Genomic DNA, 21,662 nt, shown 5'->3' with positions numbered 1-21,662 from the left:
GCCTGGACCCCGAGCAGCACGAGTATGTCGGGATCTGGGGTGGCCTCCCCACAAAGGTGGATGGAACCCATGACACTGAGGAGGACGCCCTCAGAGCAAATGCAACGTTAACCCTAAGTTAATAAAAGAGTTAACAGCCCACCGCGAAGGAGTCTGCTTCTCTCCGGGGCACAGCAATTACACGTGGGTGCTGCCCGGCCGGTGTGGCTCAGTGGTTGAGCTTTGACCTATGAAACAGGAGGTCAGGGGTCCGATTCCTGGTTTGGGGCTCCATCCCCGGTGTGGGGGTGCAGGAGGCATCCGATCCATGATCCTCTCTCATTATTGGTGTTTCTCTCTGCCCCTCTTCCTTCCCCTCTGAGATCAATCACATTTTAAACGCACAAAACCTTTTTCAAAAAAGCAAGCGAAATGGCAAGTAAAACCAGTTTTGTGGTCTGAGCGCCGCCTTGTGGACACATCTGGAATTCCGTTTGTTTAAACTTTTTTAGGCGATCACCGAGAAATTTCTGTCTTGGGAGGACCCTGTCCTGGGGCCGCCTGACCGTGGCTGCAGGTTCACAGGCTGAGGGCGAGGGTTCGAGAGCAGAGTCCCTCCCGGAGGACCTGGAGCCTTCATGTCAAATTTTCTGAAGGCGTTAACATCATAGATCTTTTTACGCCTAAAAATGTCCAATTTAGTGCCAAAAAAGAGCCTTGGCGGGAAGTTTTAATTCATTACCAGTAACTCCATCTGTGGCAGCAGTCTGCAAACTGCGGATGGAGAGCCGCGGTTTGCCGCTCTGTTGACTAATGAGTTTGCGGACCACTGACCTAGACTCTGGATTCCAGTAATTACAGGCTGTTGTTCCTTGTGATGAAGCCCCTATGGAAAACCGTATTATTAACCCAAACACCTGGTAAAACCAGTTTTGTGTTCGGAGCGCGCCGTCTTGTGGACACATCTGGAATTGCGTTGTCAAAACTTTTTTTTTAAGCCATCCCAAAGCAAAGCTACAGAAAGGTGACAAGTCTAGCACAGAGATCGCTATTCATGAGCAATCTGAAATCACCCGAGTGATACCCCGTGACCCCCCAAATATTTTAATATTTTCCTCCCAAATACTTCAGGGGCATTTTCCTATAAACCAGGGCCTCCTACTGCACAACCATCAGAATCGGGAAGTTCACGCTGATGCGACTCTGCCGCCCAGTCCTCTGGCGGGGTTCAAATGTCGCCCTTTGTCCCAGGAATGCCCTTCGCAGGCGGCCAGAGACCCCCCCGCCCCCCGGCTTACACCCCCTTCCCGTGAGAGGCGCACTCTGCATCGAGTCTTCATCTCTCGCCAGTCCTCCTCCTCGAACCTTTCACAGACTCGAGTGCTTCACACTCTGCTGAACCAGCGGGTACAAATGTCCGGAATCAGGGACCCTCCAGGCTCCAGAAACGCCCCCCGGAAAGTAACCAGAACCGGGGACGTAGCCAAGGCCCCCGGGACCTCCGAACCGCAAGAGATCCGGAGCCCGGCTCTTCCATTGTTCCGCCGGGACACAGAGCAGAATGCGCGCACCTCGGCCGGATCAATTAATGCCGCCTGTGGGCGGGCGCAAGGCACGCAGGGACGCGTACTTGGGGATGAGCGCGGTGCAAGCTGGGAAGCGCGTCTAGCGGACACCGCGGGGCCTTCCCGGAAGTGTGTCGGCGGCAGCGTGGGGCATGTCGGGAGGTGTGTCGCGCACGGGGCACGCCGGGGGGCACGTCTTGCGTCAGTCGCTGTGCGTGCTGGGAAGTGCGTCTTCCGTCGGTCGTCAAGCACGCCGGGAAGTGTGTCAGTGGAGGCTCGGTGCATGCCGGGAGATGTGTCTAGCGGTGAGCGCGGGGCTAGTCGGGAAGTGTGTCACAAGGGATGGCGTCACACTGGAAAGTATGTCGTTTGCCGGCGCGGGGCGCGCTGGGAGGTGTGTCTGAGGCCCGCCGAGGGGTGTGTCTGGCGGGAGGCCCCGGGCGCCGCGGGCCTGGAGGAGGGAGGCGGCGGGATGGGGAAGCTGACGGCGGAGCTGATGGAGCCGGCGGCGCAGCACACAGCGCCGTGATGGACCTGCGGGGTGAGTGCGGGGAGGGCGGCCTGCCCCGGGGGCCCCGCAGTGGGCGGGCTGCGCCAGGCCGTCCCGGCCCGAGTGTGGTCGGCGGGGCGGAGGGACCGTCCCGCAGGCTCCCTGCCCGGCCGGCTCGGGGACGGGACGGGGACCGCTTCCCGACCCGCACCCGTGGGCCCGTGTTCGGTTCGGCCTCGCGGGCCCGTTTCTCGGTCTGATCCGCTCGAGCGCCGAGCCTGGACTCGGGGCGGTCCCCCCAGCGCCGAGCGAGCGGCCGGTTCTCAGGAAACGCGTTCCGGTGACGGCGTCAGAGTGCGGACGGGAGGCGGGCCGGTCCTTTTCTTCCCATTAGAGAGAGGGGGAGGGAGGGAGAGAGGGAGGGAGGGAGAGAGACATGGATGTGAGAGAGACACAGGGACTGGTTGCCTCCCGCACACGCCCCGACCGGGTCCGGGATCGAACCTGCAACCCAGCTACGTGCCCTTCACCGGAACCGAGCCCGAGACCCTGGGCGCTCCGGCCACAGCGGCCGCGGCCGAGTTGGTCATTTCCGATCAGTGGGGGGGGGGGGGGGGGGGGGGGAGAGACGAAGTCCGGGAGGGAAGCGATGGTTTCCCGGCGCCTCCTCGGCAGCTTCAGGGGCCCCGGTCCCCCGTCACCCAGACGCCCCATCAGGGGCCGGTCTTTCCTGGAAACAGCGCCGCGTGGCAGTGAGGACTCGGAACTGTCCGGTTCCGGGGCTGTTTCTTCCTCAGCTAAAGGCTGACCTGCACCCCCAAGCCGTGGCTGCACCCCAATAAGCATCCTCCACCCCCGCCCATGTCAGACCCGAGAGAGGGCGGGCTCCCTGGGCCGGGGCAGCGACCGTGGTCAGTCAGCCTTGAAATGCCTCCTCCGGACTGAACTTCACAAAAGGGAAAGTGCTCTGGCCCTGGCCGGGTTCGCTCAGTGGTTAGCGCGTCGGCCCTTGGACTGAAGGGTCAGGGGTTTATTCGAGGTCAAGGGCAGGTACCTGGGTTGCAGGCTCCATCCGGGACCGGTTGGGGCGTGTGCAGGAGGCAACCAGTCCATGTGTTTCTCACATAGACGTCTCTCTCTCCTCTCCCCCTCCCTTCCACTCTGTCTAAAAGTCCATGGAGAAGTGTCCTGGGTGAGGATGGGCAGCTCTCTGTTCAGCCGATCAGAAGGTGACTTAGGAAGAACGGGAAGAGCCACTGCCTTGGGGAGGAGAGGATACAGTCTGTGCCCGGGATTCGCTCCCACGGGGTCTGCAGGGTCTGCTGCTGGCTCTGCTTTGGGCTTAGACTCCTTGCTGACAAAGCCCCAGGTCCTTCTCTCCTTTATCTTTTTGCTAATCCTTCCCCAGGGATATTTTGCCCATGGATTTTTAGAGAGGTTGGGGGGAGGGAGAGAGAGAAACATCCATGATGAGAGAGATTCATGGATCGGCTGCCTCCTGCAGGCCCCCTCCTGGGGTTGGAGCCTGCAATCCGGGCATGTATCCCTGACCCGGAACCGAACCCGAGACCTCCTGGGTCATGGGCTGACGCCAACCACTGAGCAACACTGGCTGGGCCTAGGTGAACACTTTCTGAATGAATGCTAGCTTTTTGAACCAAATTATCGGGAAATTGTGCTAATGTACTTTAGCACCTTGTAATTTCGTTAAATACCGGTGGGCTTTTCCTCTGTGTCACAGGATATAAAATCCCTGTCATCGAGAATCCGGGTGCGACCTTAGACCAGTTCGATGCCATTGATTTTTCTGACAATGAAATCCGCAAACTGGACGGCTTCCCTCTGCTGAGGAGACTGAAGACCCTCCTGGTGAACAACCACAGGATATGGTGAGTGTCTGCCGGGCAGCGATCTGTTTCCCGGTGTAAACGCTGTACCCGCCGCCGGTTCCACCTGCACGTTTCCTCTTTAAAGAAGACATTTTTCTGGTTTTCAATGATTTCAGAGAGCCAGGGGGAGAGAGAGATACAAACATCAATGATGGAGAGAATCATTGATTGGCTGCACGCCCCACACTGGGGATCGAGCCCACAACCCTGACATGTGCCCTGGCCGGGAATTAAACTGTGACCTCCTGGTTCCCAAGTAAACGCTCAAATATTGAGCCACACCAGCCGGGCAACTATTGCCATTTCTTCTTTCTTTTTTATATATACATTTTTTAATTGATTTTTTACAGAGAGGAAGGGAGAGGTATAGAGAGTTAGAAACATCGATGAGAGAGAAACATCCATCAGCTGCCTCCTGCACACCCCTTACTGGGGATGTGCCTGCAACCAAGGTACATGCCCTTGACTGGAATCGAACCTGGGACCTTTCAGTCCGCAGGCCAACGCTTTATCCACTGAGCCACACCAGCTAGGGCTGTTGTTATTTTTTCATTGGACAATCCGAGGGAAAGAGAGGAATGCCCGATTGAACAGCCGGGCATCGCATATAGTCACAGCGCCTGCCGCAGCCGGGTGAGGTGGCGGTCTCGGTTTATTGCATGTCCTCAGAGCCCAGCGTGTGTGTGCACTCACCGTCAGCTTCTGGTTTCAATGGGGACATGCTGCTCTGCACGCAGTGGGAACAGGCGGGCTTCTCTCGCTCACCGTTCCCTGGCGGGACAGTTGTCCGTCTGCACCCGCCCCGGACCTGCGGAGTCGCCTGTATTTCAGTGCCGCCTGCGCAGAAGCCACGGTGGGAGGCAGGTGGTTTGTCCTACACGGAGTCTCCCCTTTGCTTAGTTCCTTAGACAGCGGGGTGGGGGTGCAGGAAGAGCCCCGAGAGCCTCCAGGAAGCCTGGGTCCTCACGCCATCTCAGCGGGGGGTCTGCTCTCCTCCCACAGGGTGACCTGGACCCGCTGGCGTCGCTCAAGTCGCTGAGCTACCTGAGGTAGGAGATGACCCCGTGACAGTGAGTCCTTTACAACAACTCCCTGCCGGGCCTCGACCTTACCAGCCGGTGAGGACAACGGAATGCTGAATGGAGCTGGAACTGGAAAAGGTGCAGACATTTTTAAATATCTATATTATTTTTTTAAAAACTCACACATCTTCTAATTGAGCTTTAGCCGCTACAGAGAGGGGAGGGCAGCTTTTACACACAGTACTGCCCAGCACTGATCGTGACCTGTGGCCGTGCTGTGGCTGACGGGTTCCATTCCAGTGCGACAGCAGCCCCACGGCCACCACACTGACTGACTGAGGGTGGCTGTCAGTTTCAGGTCTTGGAGACAAGCATTGGGGGCGGGGTGGAGGTAGGAAAAAAAATATTGCAGCCCTGGCCGGTGTGGTTCAATGGTTAGAGCGTTGGCCTATGAACCAGGAGGTCCCTGTTCCTTTCGTGGTCAGGGCACATGTGGGCTCTTTCGCCATCCAGTAGGGGGCGTGCAGGAGGCAGCTGATCCATGATTCTCATCATTCATGTTTCTCTTCCGCTTCCAAATCAATAAATACATAATGGCTTTTTAACTGCCATTTCTTTTCCCCTGACAGCCTTGCGCAGGGCAGCTGCATTCCCGACTCTGAGCCGGGCACCTACTTGGACTCGGAGCTGATCCGATGCGGGCAGTGCCACCCCACCTGCAGGACCTGCGTGGGTGAGTGCATCGACAGTCCTGGAACCCGGATTATCCAGGGGGTGGGTGGCTCCCCTCTCTTGGACCTGAGGAAGCCTTAGGGCCTCGTGGGTGGCCATGAGGTTGTGAGGTTTGTGGCATCAAATACCAAGATTGGGGGTGGGGGGGTGCTGTTTATAGGCATGAAGGGTCAATTGGGGAAGATGCAAAGGTTCTGGGGCCCGGCCGGTGTTGGTCACTGGTTAGAGCGTCACTCTGTGAACCAGGAAGTCCGGATTCCATTCCAGTCCAGCCCCACTTCAGGGGGGGAGGCTCCGGCAGGAGCAGGGCTTGCTGGGAAAGGAAGCATTTGGAATCAGGGCCCATGAACTTCTGTTTGTTTATTATTTTATTTTTCTTAATATATATTTTTTGTTTGTTTTCTTTGTTTCTCTTTTTACATTTTTTTCTCTCTCTAGGGGTTGGGGGAGGCCATGACCTTGCCAGGGTGTGGGGATCTGTGCTGAGCTTGGCTCAGGCCTCCATGTGTCCATCTGTGAATCGGGGTGTGTACTGCCCCCTAGTGGGTGGGGACGGGGAGGGCCGAGCGCAGGCACAGGGTGGGCACCTGGGAACCTGGCTGGGTCTTGGCCTCTGGACGCTGGGCCAGGACCCCGGAGCTCAGGCTGCAGCGGGCCTGGGCGGGAGGTGGGGGCTGTCCCTGATGTCGGCTCCTTCTCCCCTCCTCCCCCCCACAGGCCGCAGCAGGGAGGAATGCATCCACTGCGCCAGCATCCTTCACTTCCGGGACTGGACGTGTGTGCCCGCCTGTGGCGAGGGCTACTACCCCGAGGCGATGCCCGGCCTCCCCACAGAGTCTGCCGGAGGTACGTGCCGCCCGACCGTTTCTCGAACTATACCCGCCGGCCTCATCCCTCCAGCGCACCCCAATGGGAACCCCCACATTTACCGAATCTTCAGACCAAAGCGGAGCGTCAAGCACGTAGCCTCCCCGTCACGTCACGCCGGGCTTCTACCATCTCCAAGGTCAACCTCAGTCGCACTGGATCCCGCTGGCAGGACGGGCCTTCCACACGCGTGACGAGGGGCCCAGCCGCCCGTGTCCATCCACCGGGACTGTGCGCCAGACGGCACCCAGGACCTCCTGCTGCCAAACCTGTGTCAGGCATGTGGATCAGCTGCCTGCTCCGGTTCTCACCGAGGCGGGTCCTGTGGACAGAGCCCCAATATTTCCCTGGAAATGCACCGATCGGCTCCCGGGAACTAGAGTAACCTTTGCTTTAAAGTTTCTCTCGAGCTTGTACGTGTCCGTTGTTTCCGGCTCCCCCCTCGGACCATCATGCATCTGACGTGTCTCGGGGAGCAGGGGGAGCCCCCCACAGGAGTGAATCGAAATCATGAAACATAGGGAGACGCCCTCAGAGCAAATGCAGTGTTAATCCTAAGTTAATAAAAGAGTTAACAGCCCACAGCCAAGGACTCTTTCTTTCCTGGGCACAGCTATTACACCTGGGTGCTGCCGGCCGGTGTGGCTCAGTGGTTGAGCTCTGACCGGGAGGTCACAGGTCCGATTCCTGGTTCAAAGCTCCATCCCCGGTGTGGGGGTGCAGGAGACAGCCGATCAGTGATTCTCATCATGGATGTTTTTCTTTCTATCCCTCTCCCTTCCTCTCTGTAAAAAAAACAATAATATATATATATATATATATATATATATATTTTTTTTAAAAGATGTCATTGTCTTTATTGGGGGAGTCATGAATCGGGCAGCATCGAATGCAGCAACTGGAAGGGCACTCAGAAGGGTTGTAGAAAATGGAAGTTTTTAGAGGAAGAAAGGTGGGGGCAAAGGAGCTGTTGAAAAAGGGAAAGGAGCCCTGGCCAGTGGGGCGTTGGCCCCTGGACTGAAGGGTCCCGGGTTGGATTCGGTATAAGTACCTGGGTTGCAGACTAAGCCCTGCCCCCTTTTGGCGGGTGCAGGAGGCAACCAATCCCTCCCTTCCTCTGTCTCTAAAAATCAATGGGAAAATATACTCGGGGATTACCAAGGAAAAAGAAAAGAACAAGGACAGGGAGGCATTTGAGATCTTGCTCCCCTGTATATGTTAGTTTGGCTCAAATAAACACACATAAACACATAAAAATGGGGGGGGGGGACAAAGGATTCTTTGTTTTAGATGAGAGCCTCTGGAGGAAGGGAATGGAGAGGGTTCTATCACATTGCATCTTCTTCCTGTGGCGGGGACTGTGACCATTACCTTCCTGGCGCCCCATCAGAACTTTCCAGCCTGGCTGGCTATGTTTCTGGGAGAGGTTCCATCAGCAATTAAGTCAGGCACTAAAACTAGGCTTGGTATCACGGGAGCCTATGGTCTTTTTTAAAATCACATTATTAATCGTCAACTAGCTTTTGAGACAGCTAGGTGTGTTCCCTTCACAACCTTCTGGAAAAAAACAAACACACCCGAAGTCCCATGTCAAATAGGGTCAGAGAGGCGAGTCTCGGGCAGTGGGTGCAGGACACGGAGGGCAGGGGGCGGGCTGTCATGCCGGGGACCGTGTGATGGTGACCCCGGGCGTGTCGGGGCCATCGCTGGGATCGTCCCGCCCCCAGAGGCCTGGACTGCGGCCGGGAGGAGAGCCACTGCGATCGGCGGGCCTTTCTTAGCCCAGAAGGGGACGCGGGCGGCGGGAGCGGGCCGAGCGGCTTCCCCACAAACGTCCACACCCGGTGTGAGCGGACCGGGACGCCTGTCACGCGTCCCAACCCGGCTGTGCCCGCCGCTCCGTGGCTGTGCTGCGGCGCCATTGGCCGGGGAGGCCGAGGCCACGCCCCCGAGCGCACGTAATATACGTGGGGGCGGGCCTAAACCCGGAAGTCAACAATGGGAGCTGAAGCGGCGCAGCGGCCAACACGGAGCAGGACGGGAGCAGCTGTCGGCGCGTCCGGCTCTGGAGTCGGAGGGGCTGCGCTTCCTGCACGTCGCCGGTGAGTCGCCGCGAACCCCGGGACCCAGGGGAGCCGGGGGGCGCCTCCATGGGCGGGGCGTGGGGCGGGCGGGGCGGGGCCTGGGAGGCCTTTCCCTCCCGGAGCCGCTCTTCCCGGGGCGGCGGCGGCGTCCGGCCGCTTCATTTTCAATTTATTTTTTTATTGGAAAGCAAGCCCTGTCCTTGCGGCCCCTGGGACCCCTGGGCCCTAGCGTGCGCCTCCAGGCCTCGCTGCGCCCCCTCCCCGCCCGCCCTCGCTCCCAGCCGCCCGGGCCCCCCTCCGGTCCCCCCTCTCCCCGAGCTCCGGGGCGTGGGAGGCCTCTGCCCGCCCGAGGTGGCTCGGCTCCTCTTGATCCCCCAGTCAGCAGTGCTTGTCTTTTCCGTTTCTCACAAACTGTGTTGGGTTTTTTTTTTTTTTTTTGGTGTTTTTTGCTCGCAGTGGGCTCCCTGCTGGCCGCCGACGGCTGGTACCTGGTCTTGGGCTGCACCCTCCTGGTGGCCGTCTTTCCGAAGCTCTCCGCCCGCCTGAGGGCCTCCGGGCAGAGGCAGCCGGCCCGGCGGCAGCTGCTGTGGGTTAGTACCTGGTCCCGATAGATAGCAAGTGGAGGCTGTGGTTGAGAGGAAGGAGCACCGGATGGCAATCGGCTTGGGGGGCGGGGGGGGGGGGTCGGGAACCACTTGACGCTTCCGAAAACGAACGTGCGATGGGCTTTCCCAGGGCAGAGATGTTTAATGGCGGTGGATTCGGTTGGAAACGCCACTCACGGGTCTGCCTGTTAACCCCGAGTGACCTCAGGCCTGCAGTGAGGGAGGAGGCACTCAGGTGTGGGTTGGTTAGGTCTTCCTAACACTCACTCTATTCCGATTGATCCCCAGGCGCTCATTTGTTTTCACAATCCTTGCCTCTGAAAGGGTGGCCTTCTCACCCGTCAGACCGGAAGCTACCGTTTCCATAGCAGCAGCACCAAACACACGCGGTGATGCATCGGAGTCACCATGGTTACCGAGGTTGGGGGAGGAGAGCAGATGTCGTAAAACTCCTCAAGCCTGCCTCTCCTTCCCCATGGGCCGTGGGCCTGCACGGCCAGTCAGTCTGTTGGCTTGTTGGCTCTATGGGCAACAAGAAACGACAAAGTCCAAGTGTAAATCTTTCAAGCGGGTTGAGAGTGGTGTCCGGGAACGGCCCCTGGCACCCGCCACAGCCACCTCCACCAATAACCCTGCAGGGAAAGGCGTGTGGTGTTGCCGTTCAATTTGGGGCAGAAAAATGTAGGTTAAATAAAGGACGCTTGGTTGATTTTATTGTAAACTGATTCAACAGTCAGCAATGTTCCTGTAATCACACCTCCCTCTCCGAAGTGGAAGTATACTTTTATTTTGTTTCCTTTTTATTTTAAAAATATTTATATTGATTTCATAGAGAGGGAGAGATGGAAACATCAATGATGAGAATCATGGGTCGGCTGCCTCCTGCACGCCCCCCACTGGGGATGGAGCCCGCAACCCAGGCATGTGCCCTTGACCGGACTGGAACCTGGGACCCCTCAGTCCACAGGCCGATGCTCTAGCCACTGAGCCAAACCGGTCAGGGCTCTCATCATGGATGTTTCTCTCTCTCCCTCTCCCTTCCTCTCTAAAATCAATAAACTGTATTTTTTTAAAAAATACCTGAAGATCTCCATTGGGCGTGGACTCATTTCAGTGACGGCCAGTGGTCAGAAGGCGTGATCTTTCCTGGCTGTCTTCTGGAATTCTGGTCAACCTGGGCACTGGGTGCCGGGCAATAGCCCGGCTGTGGACTGACAGCCGAGTGTGCCCGTCACAGCACTTGCATTTCAGGGCTGCGCCTCTCCAGGTCTCTCTGAATTTGGAGTTGGGGGCGGGGGGGGGGGGGGGGGGGAGGGGAGACAGAAATCTGCATCTCTGGGAGGTTTCAGGTGCCCTGGGGCAGCCTCCTCCCCCGGAATCAGCCAAAACAGATGCAGAGGGGTCCCACGTCTTTGTAATCACGTGGACTCGGGAGAGTTTCCAGTTTCCGTGGCACACGGGGTGCTTTACCTCCCCGGATTCTTCTCTCCTCGCAGCCCCCGAGGACGTTGTGAGAGGGCAGGAGGCTCTAGCGGCCGCGCGCCTGAAGATGCAGGAAGAATTCGATGCCCAGGCAGAAAGGCACAAGGAGAAGCTACGACAGGTCGACAGGTCGGGTTGCTCCACCCTCAGCCACAGGGTCTGAGGCTTGGCGGGTGAACACTGTGTGCACGGGGCGAGGGCAGTGTCTTTTCAGCTGCGGGCAACGCTCTCCTTGTGCGATTTGTTCGGGGGAGGGGGGGCGCGGGAGAGGGGCTTCAAGAAATGCCTTGTACTTAGGTAGCCGACGAAAGGAAATGCCCCGGGCCCCCCCTTCCCTCCGAGGAAGCCTGGAGGGTCAGTCCTCCTGAGGGTGGCTTTTGTTTCTGCGCCTCATCCAGCTCGGCTGGAACCCGGGACGAGACTGCCCAGGTTCCGGTGACCCAAAAGTTAGCACTAGCACCTTTCTGGGACTAATTGAAGCATATGGGTTAACAAAAAAATCATGGTGGGTGAAGGGGGGGTCCCCAAGGGTTACTGTGGGATCCCAGGCAGGCATTAGGGAAGTAGGGAAAAGCAAAAAGAGAACCAAAAGACATTCCTCGAAGAGGACCTTCCCCCAAGAGGAAATCGCACAAGGAGAGCATGAGAGGGTCTCATTCCCCCAGGGCCCCCCTCCCCTGGGGGAGAGGGTGTCGAGGGCTTGCGGCCCCTTGGCTGCAAACTTGATAAGCCCAGGACACGCAACACACACACACTCAAAAACACACCGCTGTAGTCACAGGCTAGGAACAGGGCGGGCGCTGACTGCACTGGGATGGTGGAGCAGGGGGTGCTCAGGTAGGGGTGCTGGTCGCTGTCATTTGGTCCCGCACACCGTGGTTCCACCTGCCGCTCGCACCCGCCGCCAGTGCCGGCTTCTGGCACCGATGCCCCTGAGGGGCAATTGGGGCAGCAGCTGCCACTCGCCCCGGTTGCTGGTGGCCCCAATCGCTCCTTGCCGTGCCGGTGGGAAAAAAACAAAAAAACGCAGTGCAAATCCAGCACAAGTGGCTCCTCTAGACTTTTGCCGTTCTTGAGCCAAAAGAGTCCTTTTAGTCCATAGTGCCTTGGGCTTCCTGGGGACGTTTGGGTTTGTCCCAAATGGCATTTCTGACCTGGAGCGTGCATTTTGGTGGGCTGCTTTTGTGGGGACTGACCGGCATCCCTGTAAACCCCCCCCCCCCACAACTCGATGTTCCTTTGGAGCACATCCCTGGACAACTAGGGGCCCGGTGCACGAATGGGGAGGGGTCCCTCAGCCCAGCCTGCCCCCTCTCACATCCTGGGAGCCCTCAGGGGATGTCCTACGGATGGCTTCAGCCCACTCCCCAAAAGCCTCCCTCAGTCTGGCCTCCCTTTGCTTGAGGCGACCGGGCTGATCGGGGCAAGGCGCCAGCCCCATCACCCCACATTGCTTAGGCCACTGTGCTTGAAGCATTTTCAAGATGTGTTTTTCAGAAGTTATGACCTTTTTCTTGTTCTCTTCCCCTGAGGATCTGTTTCCATTGATCTTTTCCCCTTCCCTCGGATCCCAAGCTCAGCCCCTTCCCAAGCCTAAAGCCTCCACCCTAGGCTTGAGGCTTGGAAAGGGGTCCTTCCCCCGTGCCCGGATCCTCCGATCCACCCTAGGGGTCGAGACTTCTAGGGGTCGAGACTTCGGTCGGAGGATCCGGGCACGGGGGAAGGACCCCTTTCCAAGCCTCAAGCCTAGGGTGGAGGCTTTAGGCTTGGGAAGGGGCTGAGCTTGGGATCCGAGGGAAGGGGAAAAGATCAATGGAAACAGATCCTCAGGGGAAGAGAACAAGAAAAAGGTCATAACTTCTGAAAAACACATCTTGAAAATGCTTCAAGATCCTCGGATCACAGTCTAGACCCCTTCCCAAGCCTAAAGCCTCTGCCTGGCTGCCCATCCTGGCTGGGTTAATTTGCATACTCACTCTGATTGGTTGACTAATTTGCATATTCACTCTGATTGGCTGAGAGCATAGGGAAGGTACAATCCATCTATCTGATTGGCTAAGATATTGGAGGGCGGGGCTACTTGGGAGTCCTCCCACCACACCCTGCCTGGACATCTGGTCGACCGTTGTGGATGGATTTTTTTTTTTTTTTTTTGCTGGGCCATCTGGTCGACCCAGTGTGGCTGGAATTTTTTGTTGTTGGGCCATCTGGTCGACCCCAGCAAGGGATACCCCCTCCTCTTCGCAAAGGCAACCACCCATAGAAAGGCCTCGTTCATCTCCCCTCGGCTTGAGGAACAGTATTTGCGCGAGAGGAAAAGCTACAGAGGCCATGCAGCATTAGCCACCCATCCTCAGGTGAGCCCCAAGGAGAGACACAAATCAAGCCCTCCCTCCACAGGAAAGACAGACCAAGACCCTTTTTTCTCCCGGCCCAAGCCTCCCAAACGGCCAGCAGAGAGGAGGAAGCCTCTCCCCTAGGGGTGGGTAAGGACCACCCTTTGCCCTTTGACGAGCACTGACTGGATTTTTCCTGCTCCTTTCCTCTTAACGCTGATAGGAAAGAGGGGCTGGGAGGGTGGCCATCCCTTTTCAAAACACCCGCCTGGGGTGGGAGTTACCAACCTGCCCAATGGGCCCCGAAAGGCTGCAGGTAAAGTCAAAAAGGTGCAAAAGGAACCCAACCAAATTTGGATTGCAACCTTTTGGGCGGGCGTTTTCACTTCAGACACCCCCCCTTTCACCTACTGAAGGAGACCATCATGGTCAGAGTCACGCACACGAGCGGGGTAGAGGTGGATAAAAAAGCCCGCTGCCCATCACATCTGGCGGATGAGGCACATCTGGCGGATGAGGCTAAGAAGGCCTTGCCCCGTGTCACTTGACACCCAAAAGCAAAAGCCCAGCCCTGGGGGAACAGAGGGCTGGGCTCGTTTCTGTTCTCCACTGCCCGCACCTGCACAGCCCCCAGTGGGCAACAGCGGGCCCCCACCTCCAAAGGAGCCCCCAGAGCTCCCAGGTCCGTAAAGAACACAGGGGGGACCTCGAGGAACGGGCCCCCTCACACCGTCCTTGCTGCTAGGACAGCCTCTGACAGGTTGCATTGAATGATGTCCTCCTTGTAAATGGTGAAGCCACCAAGGATTACCGAGGCTCCCAGCTGACGGGGCTTTCTGTAAGGCCTGCTTCCAGGCACAGACCACTTTAGAAGGGATAAAGGTTTCAACGAGCATTTTTTGCCGTGTCCATCCCTTTGAAAAGGCTGTCTTTCCTGGGGCACAAGGCGCCTCTCCACAGCCGACTCCCCTTCCACTGAGCCGCCTTCCAAGCCCTACTCCCAAGTGCTGCCACTTCTTGGGAGGTGTAGTTGCGCACCACAGACGCTTCTCGCCTGGCTCTCACAAGAGGGGCAGTAATGGGGGGGGGCAAGGTCCCCCGACGAGCAAACCGTGTCAAACATGGCAGCACACATCACTCAAGGCTGCCAACTGGGACCGCGCTCAAGGTCGACTTCCCCCGCCACAGCCACGGCGCTCAAGCTCCTTCAAGACCACACTCTGAAGGCCTAGGAGCTAAGCTAGGGGGAGGATCCATGAGGTACACACCTCCCCAGTGGGAAAGCGGCAAAGCCAAGGCTGGACTAAGCCACACCAAGAACCTAAAGCGAGCGGGCACCATGTTGGGGCACACAACAGGAGCTGCCCCACAGCAGGGAGGGAGCAGAGCACATGCCCCCACGGAGAAGGCCCAGCCCCTGAGAGGCACCAAAGCCAGAGAGCACCAGGTGACAGCCCTCAAGGCAAGCAGACTCCACTCAGGACCCACCTCAGCCATCAGAGGCTGGTCTGGTGGGCCATCCCCCTAGGGTCCACAGACAAGGAGGCTCCCCCCCTGAGGCCTGTCCAACCTCAGGGGTGACGGCCGTTGGAGACAAAAGCAGGGCCTGTGGCACAAGCGGGCCCCCAGAAACCATGCACTGTCCCACCACACCCACACCAGCCTGTGAGCAAGGCAGCTAGCTCCGTGGGACCATTATTGGGGGGCCCTGGGCACTTCAAGGCTCCCACCCTTCACAGCTCACCCACTTGACCTCTGCACTGAGGAAGGCTCCCCCGGCAGGGTGCGACTTCAGACAACATAGGGGGACAGGCCTACTTGCAGGCGGGACAAAGAGCTGGGCCCCCTTGCCATGGGGGGTAAAGAGCATACAGCCCGATGGGTTTCTTCCTCCTCCCCACCGTTGGCTGGAGGGTGCCGCCACCAAGGCCCAGGGCATGCTGGGGCCCCACTCCTAGCCCAAGCCCAGCTTACGAAAAGCAAGGGCCCGCACACCATGGGTCTCACCCGCCTGGTGCTTGCATCGAGGACCAGCTGGAGTGGCTACACCTTTCTCCTCACCAGGTCACAACTTCAGACTGGCCTGCCCGGAGCCAGAGCCCCAAGCCCCGAGCCCTGGTACAAAAGGCACAGGACCGCCTTTGAGCATCCACAGCAGGGCTGGGAGCTCTCACTGGGGGCTTTGTTGCCCCTTCGGAGTATGTGTCTTGAGGAAGAAACCCATCCACATAAGAGCATAAAATAGAGCAGCAGTTTGGGCAAAGCCATAGGCAGCTGGGTGGGCCCCCAGTGCGCAACAGACCAACATCAGAGATGAGACAAACTGCACACACCTCCTGGCCCCAAACTCAGCAGAAGCCGTAGCAATAGCTCCAAGGAGGGTCAAGCAGAACAGGAAAACTGCGACAACGCAGAGCAGCCACCGACATGTGCAGAAGGCCCAGCAGGCCCCAGCTCCACCATACAAGCCCCAACACAGGGCAGGGAGACACACCGTCACAGCAGGGCCAATAGCCAACACCCCTGCCGTCCACGGAGCAGCAGGGCAAAGAGCACACCCCTGGTCAGCAAGAGCAGCCATCACACATCGGGCCCAGCTCCAGCGCCACAAGAACCAGTCTGGAGAGCCCAGGGAGCCAGCATTGGGGCACAGGCTCCCTCAGTTCCGAGTCCAACAAGCCAAGGGAGAGGCTTGAAAGATGATGCCCCGCCAGGACCGCACTGTTTCCAGGGCCCAATAACCCAGGTCGGAACCACACTCACCCTCCCATGCCTTTGCACCAAGACAGGCGAGCTGACCACCACTGGCTTTTCAAAGGTGGGGGGCTTTGTGGGCAGCTGGGCTCAGCCACCACTTTCCCCAGGCGCCCACCACACCTTGCTCACCACAGGGCTGGCTCACCAGGAATCACGGCAGTAGCTTTAAGATGGTTTAACGCAGAACAGGGACATGAGTGACAACTCCACACCCATGGGCATCACCGCAGGCCCAAAGCTCTGCTGTACAACTCCCACCACAGGGAGTCAACACACAGCTGAGGAGCCAGTGTCCTAAGGATTCGGGTTCTGAATGCCAACACCACCACGAGGATGAGTAGGGAGAGCGAGGTCCACTGGGTCCACACCCCGGCCCTCCACACACCACTCCCAGGCAGGGAGGATCAAGCCGAAACAGGCACAACACACCCCTCTCCTCAAGGACATCCACCACACGGGTTAGGTCCAGCTCAGCAGCCACAAGGCAGCAGCGGGGCAAGCTCCCAGCAGAGCCCAGGATGAACAGAGAAACACTCAGTTGAATCAAGATGTCACCAAAGGCCCACCACCAATGAGCGCCAAAGGGCATCACGGAGCCCCTGGGTGAGAACCGCACTCACCACCTTCGGGCACTGGAGCCTGCGAACAGCCCAAGGAGGGGCCTGCGAAGTGGGGCCAACCAGACACATTTGTCCGAGGCGTGGATCACACGGGTGAGAACCGTACTCAGCGCTTTGGGGCAAACCAGAGCCCAGACACGGCTCTGTGGCTGAGGGCTACGGCCACCTCCTGCAGACCCAATTGGGCCATCCCCCGCAGCCGGGCAGAGCTTGGTGACACAGGCCGTGGTCCACCCACAGAACCAAGCTGGTCATTCACCCACTACAGGGTCACTACTAACCTGGTGGTACAAAACGCCCATTTCAGACGAAAAAAAGACTGTGCCAGTTGGCCGGGCCTCGCCACGGGTCACACGGGCATCCTCGAGGGGTGGACCGGTCACCAATCCCTCACATCACCCCTTTTTGACCACCGGGCAGCTCAAAGGGCCATCTGGTCGACCCCCGAGGGCGTGGATAGCGAAACAAAGCTGAACCAGGCACCAGGGAAGGTCCACTTGAGCCCGCGATGGAAACGTAACATTTTCTCGGAGGCGACCCCCACAGCGGGACGTGGGTGGTGGCCTACTCCGTGGAGTTCCCTTTGCCGGCCCCCTCTGCCACCGGTGGAGCGGGCAACGGTGCGGGCAGGGTCCATCCCTTGTCTGCATGTAAAGTTAGAAAAAATACTACCGAGGGGCCTCCAAATGAGCCTCACCGGGGACTTCAAGTCTCTTACGCCCAAGAAAGAGCCCCAGGGAAGTTGAGAAAAACACCATTTCACGGCGTCTCCCAGGTTGTATGCGGACGGACGCTGAGCCCCTCACGACTCCCAAATTGCCTCGCCACACTCACCTCCTCCGCTGATTGGGCCTCCCTCCGGGCGTGGAGCACCCGGTCCAGCTCCCCTCAGAGCTTGGGCGTCTGTGGGCACCGGCGGGTGCTGGCCTACCAGTCCAGGCGGCCACACACTGGGCCAAGTAGTTGCGGTGACAGACACCCCGTAACCTGCTGGTACACCTGGTGAACTGATAGGGCGCAGACTCCCGTGCGTGACCCCTGATGGAGCCCGCAAAGGCCTCCTCGGGAACACCCTCCTTCGTGCTCTGCCGCCACATTTACCTCCATCTCCACCAGGGAGGAAACAGCGACCACAAGAAGCACCCGGCCTAACATCCACGTGCGAGCCACAGCCCCACGCCTCCAAGGGAGCACAGAGGGCCTCTTGATGCCCAAGACCTCGCCAAAACCGGTCAAACCTTGGGGTGCCTCACACGGCCCCGCAAAAGGGAGAACGACGGTGCCAAATGCACAGCAAAGGCGTCCGCCCGCCTCTGCGCAGGGAGCCTCCCCGGACGGCAAGCGGAAGTTTGTGCGTGAGCCTCACGCTTTTCTCTCGCGCGAGAGTGGGCGGCAGCCCGGGGAAGAGGTTGAAGACACCTGCGGTGCGGAGCCCGGCAGGTGGGGCCTGCTAGGACCGCACCAGGTGGCCCACACGCGGTGAGGACGGTAATTGCGGTCAGGGTCCCAGGCGCCCGAATGAATGCAAGGCCCGGTGTGGGCATTTCAAACCTGGGCCCAGAGAGCCGACGAGTTCGGTTGCGATTCACTGTAGGGAGCACGCACGTCTCCCTCAGGGCAGAAAAGACCAATTCCGGGGCTGAACCACACACAGCAATCACTTGTCTACAAAAGACACATACCAGGGTACCCACTCTATAGCGGGGCCCGCTGGAGTATGAGAGCTTACGCCCTCTTCCCCTTCCCTGGTTGTCTCCCGTGAGAAGGGGCACTGGCGGGTGCAGTGGGTGCTGGTTGCCCTTCTGGCCAGCCACACAACACTTGGGTCGGTAATTTGTTAAAGCAAAGGCCCCATCACCCTGTAAGGCACACACTGCCAGGTACACGCAATCACCAAGACCCAGTAGCGACCCTGATTGTGCCACGGCCCCTGGAGCTCTCAGGCATTGGGCCCACTCCGCACCCCTTACTTCCGGATCAGGGGGAAATTCCACAAAGGAGCCTCCGGAGGATCGCAGCCTCCTTCACGCGCTCAAAGTAGACCGTGGGCCGGCCCCACCTCAGGCAACACGCCCCAGAAAAGCCTCACCAGATGAACGGCACCCACTGTCCGAGGGACAAGCCTGTCAACACCTTCCACTCGCTTCCCTGCAGGTTCCATGACGGCCCCATTTCCAAGGCAGCACGGCACCCGGGCACCAGGAACCCTTCCCTCCGGTTCTCCACGGAGCCCCTGTGGGCTCCCGAGAGCGCTTGCTTTGCACCTGAGGGTCCGCAGACATGCCCAACGGCAAGAATGAGGTAGATGGGCCCTTCAGAGGGCTCCTGAAAACCGAACCCATGCATCTTCTGCGAATGGGTTCACAGCGGCTCCCATGAGCGGTCAGACAGTACAGGTGGTGCTTCCCGCAGCGCCCAGGGGCGGGTGGACCCCCTGCAGCTCCCAGAGCCCTTGCAGCCAGGGCAAGGCGGACAGACCATACGGGCGGCCGCTCCTTTTATAGTCGGGCCCACAGTGGCTCCTAGGAACAGGCACTCTGTGCCCCATGGACAGCAGCTCTCACGGGTGCACTCCCGAGGGCTGACAGCTCCCACAGCCGACGCCTCCTACAGACAGGACCACGGCAAATTGACCCTTCAGGCGGCTCCTGCGGACGTGCCCACGGGCGAGGAGGCAGACCTACGGATAAGCGGCCGGTGGGTCCCATGTGGGTCCCGCGGCCCTTGCGGATGGGCCCACGGTGGGCAGAGGCTCCTTCAGAGGAACAGAACGCTTGCAGCTTCCCTAGGCAGGCCCGAAGTCTGCAGCCCCCGCGGACAGGCCCACGGGCACTCCCATGAGCAAGCAGGCAGACCCAGGGGTCAGCGGTCCCCGTGTGGACACCTGCGGCCCTTGCGGACAAGCCCATAGGCCCATAGGTGCTCCCCTCAAGCAAGCAGGCAGGCAGACACACGAGGTCAGCAGCCCCCCGCAGCCGTGTGGGACCCCTGCAGTTTCTGCGTACGGGCCCATAGGCGCTCCCACGAGCGAGCAGCAGTGCCCTGGGGGCAAAGCAGCTCCCGCCTACGAACCCCAGCAGTGCTGTTACCCCGACTTCCAGGGCAGACCCTACATATAGGCCTACAGGTACAATTTACAGAGAATGGATGTGTGGACACTCAGTAACCGGAGAACCGGATATTGCCTCCGAGTTCCTGGAACTCTGCCTCGGGCAGTGAGATCAAATCTCAGCCCTTACCAATTGCCCCAGAGCCACGGAGGAAGGCGGCAATAGAAAATTCATTTCGTTCCCCACACAGCCGGGCCCGCAGCGGCCGTGTGGGCCCCCTGAGGCTCCTGCAGACGGGCCTGAGGAGGTGAGCGGGCAGACGCAGGGTCAGAGGCCCTCGCGGTCGAGTGGATCCCCTGGGGCTGCCGCAGACAGGCCCCCAGGCGCTCCCACGAGCGAGCAGAACCACGAGTCTGAGGCCCTCACGGCCAGGAGGAGCCCCTGAGGCTCCTGTGGGCGGGCCCATGGGCGCTCCCAACAAGCGAGCAGGAAAGACCCAACGGGTCGGAGGCTCCCACGGCCCCCCGCGGCCGTGTTGAACCCCTGCGGAGGGGCCCACGGGGCTCCCACGAGCGGGCAAGCCCTACGGGCAAAGCAGCTCCCGAGGACAGACCCCGACGGTGCTGGTACCCGGCTCCCGGGAAGCTCACAGCTCACCCAGAAGTTTCCCCGAGGCACAGACCGTATAAAGGACTGGGGGGTACAATCTCCGAAGAATGGATGAAATGCGGACACTCAGAGGAACCGGGGGAATCTGATCTCACCTCCGGGTTCCTAGAACACTGCCTCGGGCAGTGACATCAAATCTCAGCCCTTACCAATTGCCCCAGAGCTACAGAGGAAGGCGGCAATAGAAAACTCATTTCGTTCATCACAAGGCCAAGCCCACGGCGGCCGCCGCAGCCAGGTGGGCCCCCTGAGTCTCCTGCAGACGGGCTCCGAGGGGGCAAGCGGACAGACACACGGGTCAGAGGCCCTCGCGGCCGGGTGGATCCCTGGGGCTGCTGCAGGCAGGCCCCCAGGCGCTCCCACGAGCGAGTGGGCAGAACCACGAGTCAGGCCCTCGCGGCCAGGAGGAGCTCCCTGACGCTCCTGCGGACGTACCCACGGGCGCTCCCACGAGCGAGCAAGGCAAAACACTACGAGGTTAAGGGCCCCCGCGGCCAGGTGGAACTTCTGCGGCTCCTTCAGACGAGCCCACGGGCACCCCCACGAGCGAGCAGAGCGAGCAAGGCAGGCCAGAAGGTCGGCGGCCCCCACAGCCGGGTGGGACCCCTGCAGCACGGCCCACGGGCACACCCACGAGCGAGCAAGGCAAAAACCACAAGGTTGAGGGCCCCCGCGGCCGTGTGGGAACCCTATTGCTCCTGCAGACAGCCCGAGGAGCGCTCCCACAAGCGAGCAGCAAGACCTAGGGGTCGCCAGCCCCCCGGCCCACGCGACCAAGTGGACCCTCTGCGGCTCCCGTGTATGGATCCCCAGTGGTGCTGGTACCCGGCTCCCAGGAAGCTCATAGCTCAATCCAGAAGATGCCCCAAGGCATAGCTCTCCTATATGCCTCCAGGCACAATCTCCAGAGAACCAATGAAGTGCGGACACTCAGAGTTAACCAGGAGGAATCTGATATCACCTCTGGCTTCCTGGACCTCTGCCTCGGGCAGCAAGATCAAATCTCAGCCCTTAGCAATTGCCTCAGAGCTACGGAGGAAGGCGGCAATAGAAAATTTATCTCGTTCACCATGCAGCCGGGCCCACGACGGCCCGCACGGCTGGTGGACCCCCTGCGTCTCCTGCAGAAGGGTCTTAGCAGGCGAGCGAGCAAACACACGGGTCATAGGCAACCCCAGCCAAGTAGGGCCCTAAGGCTCCTGTGGACAGGGGGCCACGGGCGCTCCCACGAGCGAGCAGAGCAAGGCAGACCCACGGGGTCGGCGGCCCCCACAGCCGCCACGGCCCGGTGGACCCTCTGCGGACCTTCTGCAGCTCCTGCCGACGGGGCACTCCCATGAGCGAGCAGAGCGAACAAGGCAGACCCACGGGGTCGGCGGCCCCCACAACTGCCACGGCACGGTGGACCTTCTGCGGCTCCTGACGACGGGAGCTCCCACGAGCGAGCACAGCAAGCAAAGCAGACCCACGAGGACGGCGGCCCCCACAGCCGCCACGGCCCGGTGGACCCTCTGC

General features: G+C 59.6%; 1 protein-coding gene and 1 long non-coding RNA gene across 2 annotated transcripts; both read left to right on the top strand.

Annotated features, from left to right (window-relative positions):
* The first annotated feature begins 1,948 nt into the window (after nt 1–1,948).
* LOC307094755 lies at nt 1,949–7,333 on the top strand. The gene is made up of 5 exons (XR_013813117.1): nt 1,949–2,085; nt 3,776–3,923; nt 4,926–5,083; nt 5,575–5,678; nt 6,395–7,333. It is a non-coding gene; the product is annotated as an uncharacterized lncRNA (long non-coding RNA).
* Nucleotides 7,334–8,203: 870 nt separating this feature from the next.
* Nucleotides 8,204–21,662, top strand: LOC307094688 (selenoprotein S-like; the record flags this gene model as incomplete). Its single annotated transcript, XM_079763747.1, has 6 exons — nt 8,204–8,217; nt 8,537–8,646; nt 9,085–9,229; nt 10,005–10,009; nt 10,730–10,844; nt 18,583–21,662. The coding sequence occupies 6 exons, from the start codon at nt 8,204–8,206 to the stop codon at nt 18,731–18,733; spliced, it is 540 nt and encodes a 179-aa protein (XP_079619873.1). The 3' UTR covers nt 18,734–21,662.

This window comes from Cnephaeus nilssonii (assembly GCF_951640355.1).
Source record: "Cnephaeus nilssonii genome assembly, chromosome: 23".
Lineage (NCBI taxonomy): Eukaryota > Metazoa > Chordata > Mammalia > Chiroptera > Vespertilionidae > Cnephaeus > Cnephaeus nilssonii.
The sequence above is the reverse complement of the archived record's forward strand: the minus strand, read 5'-3'. Positions and strand labels throughout refer to the sequence as shown.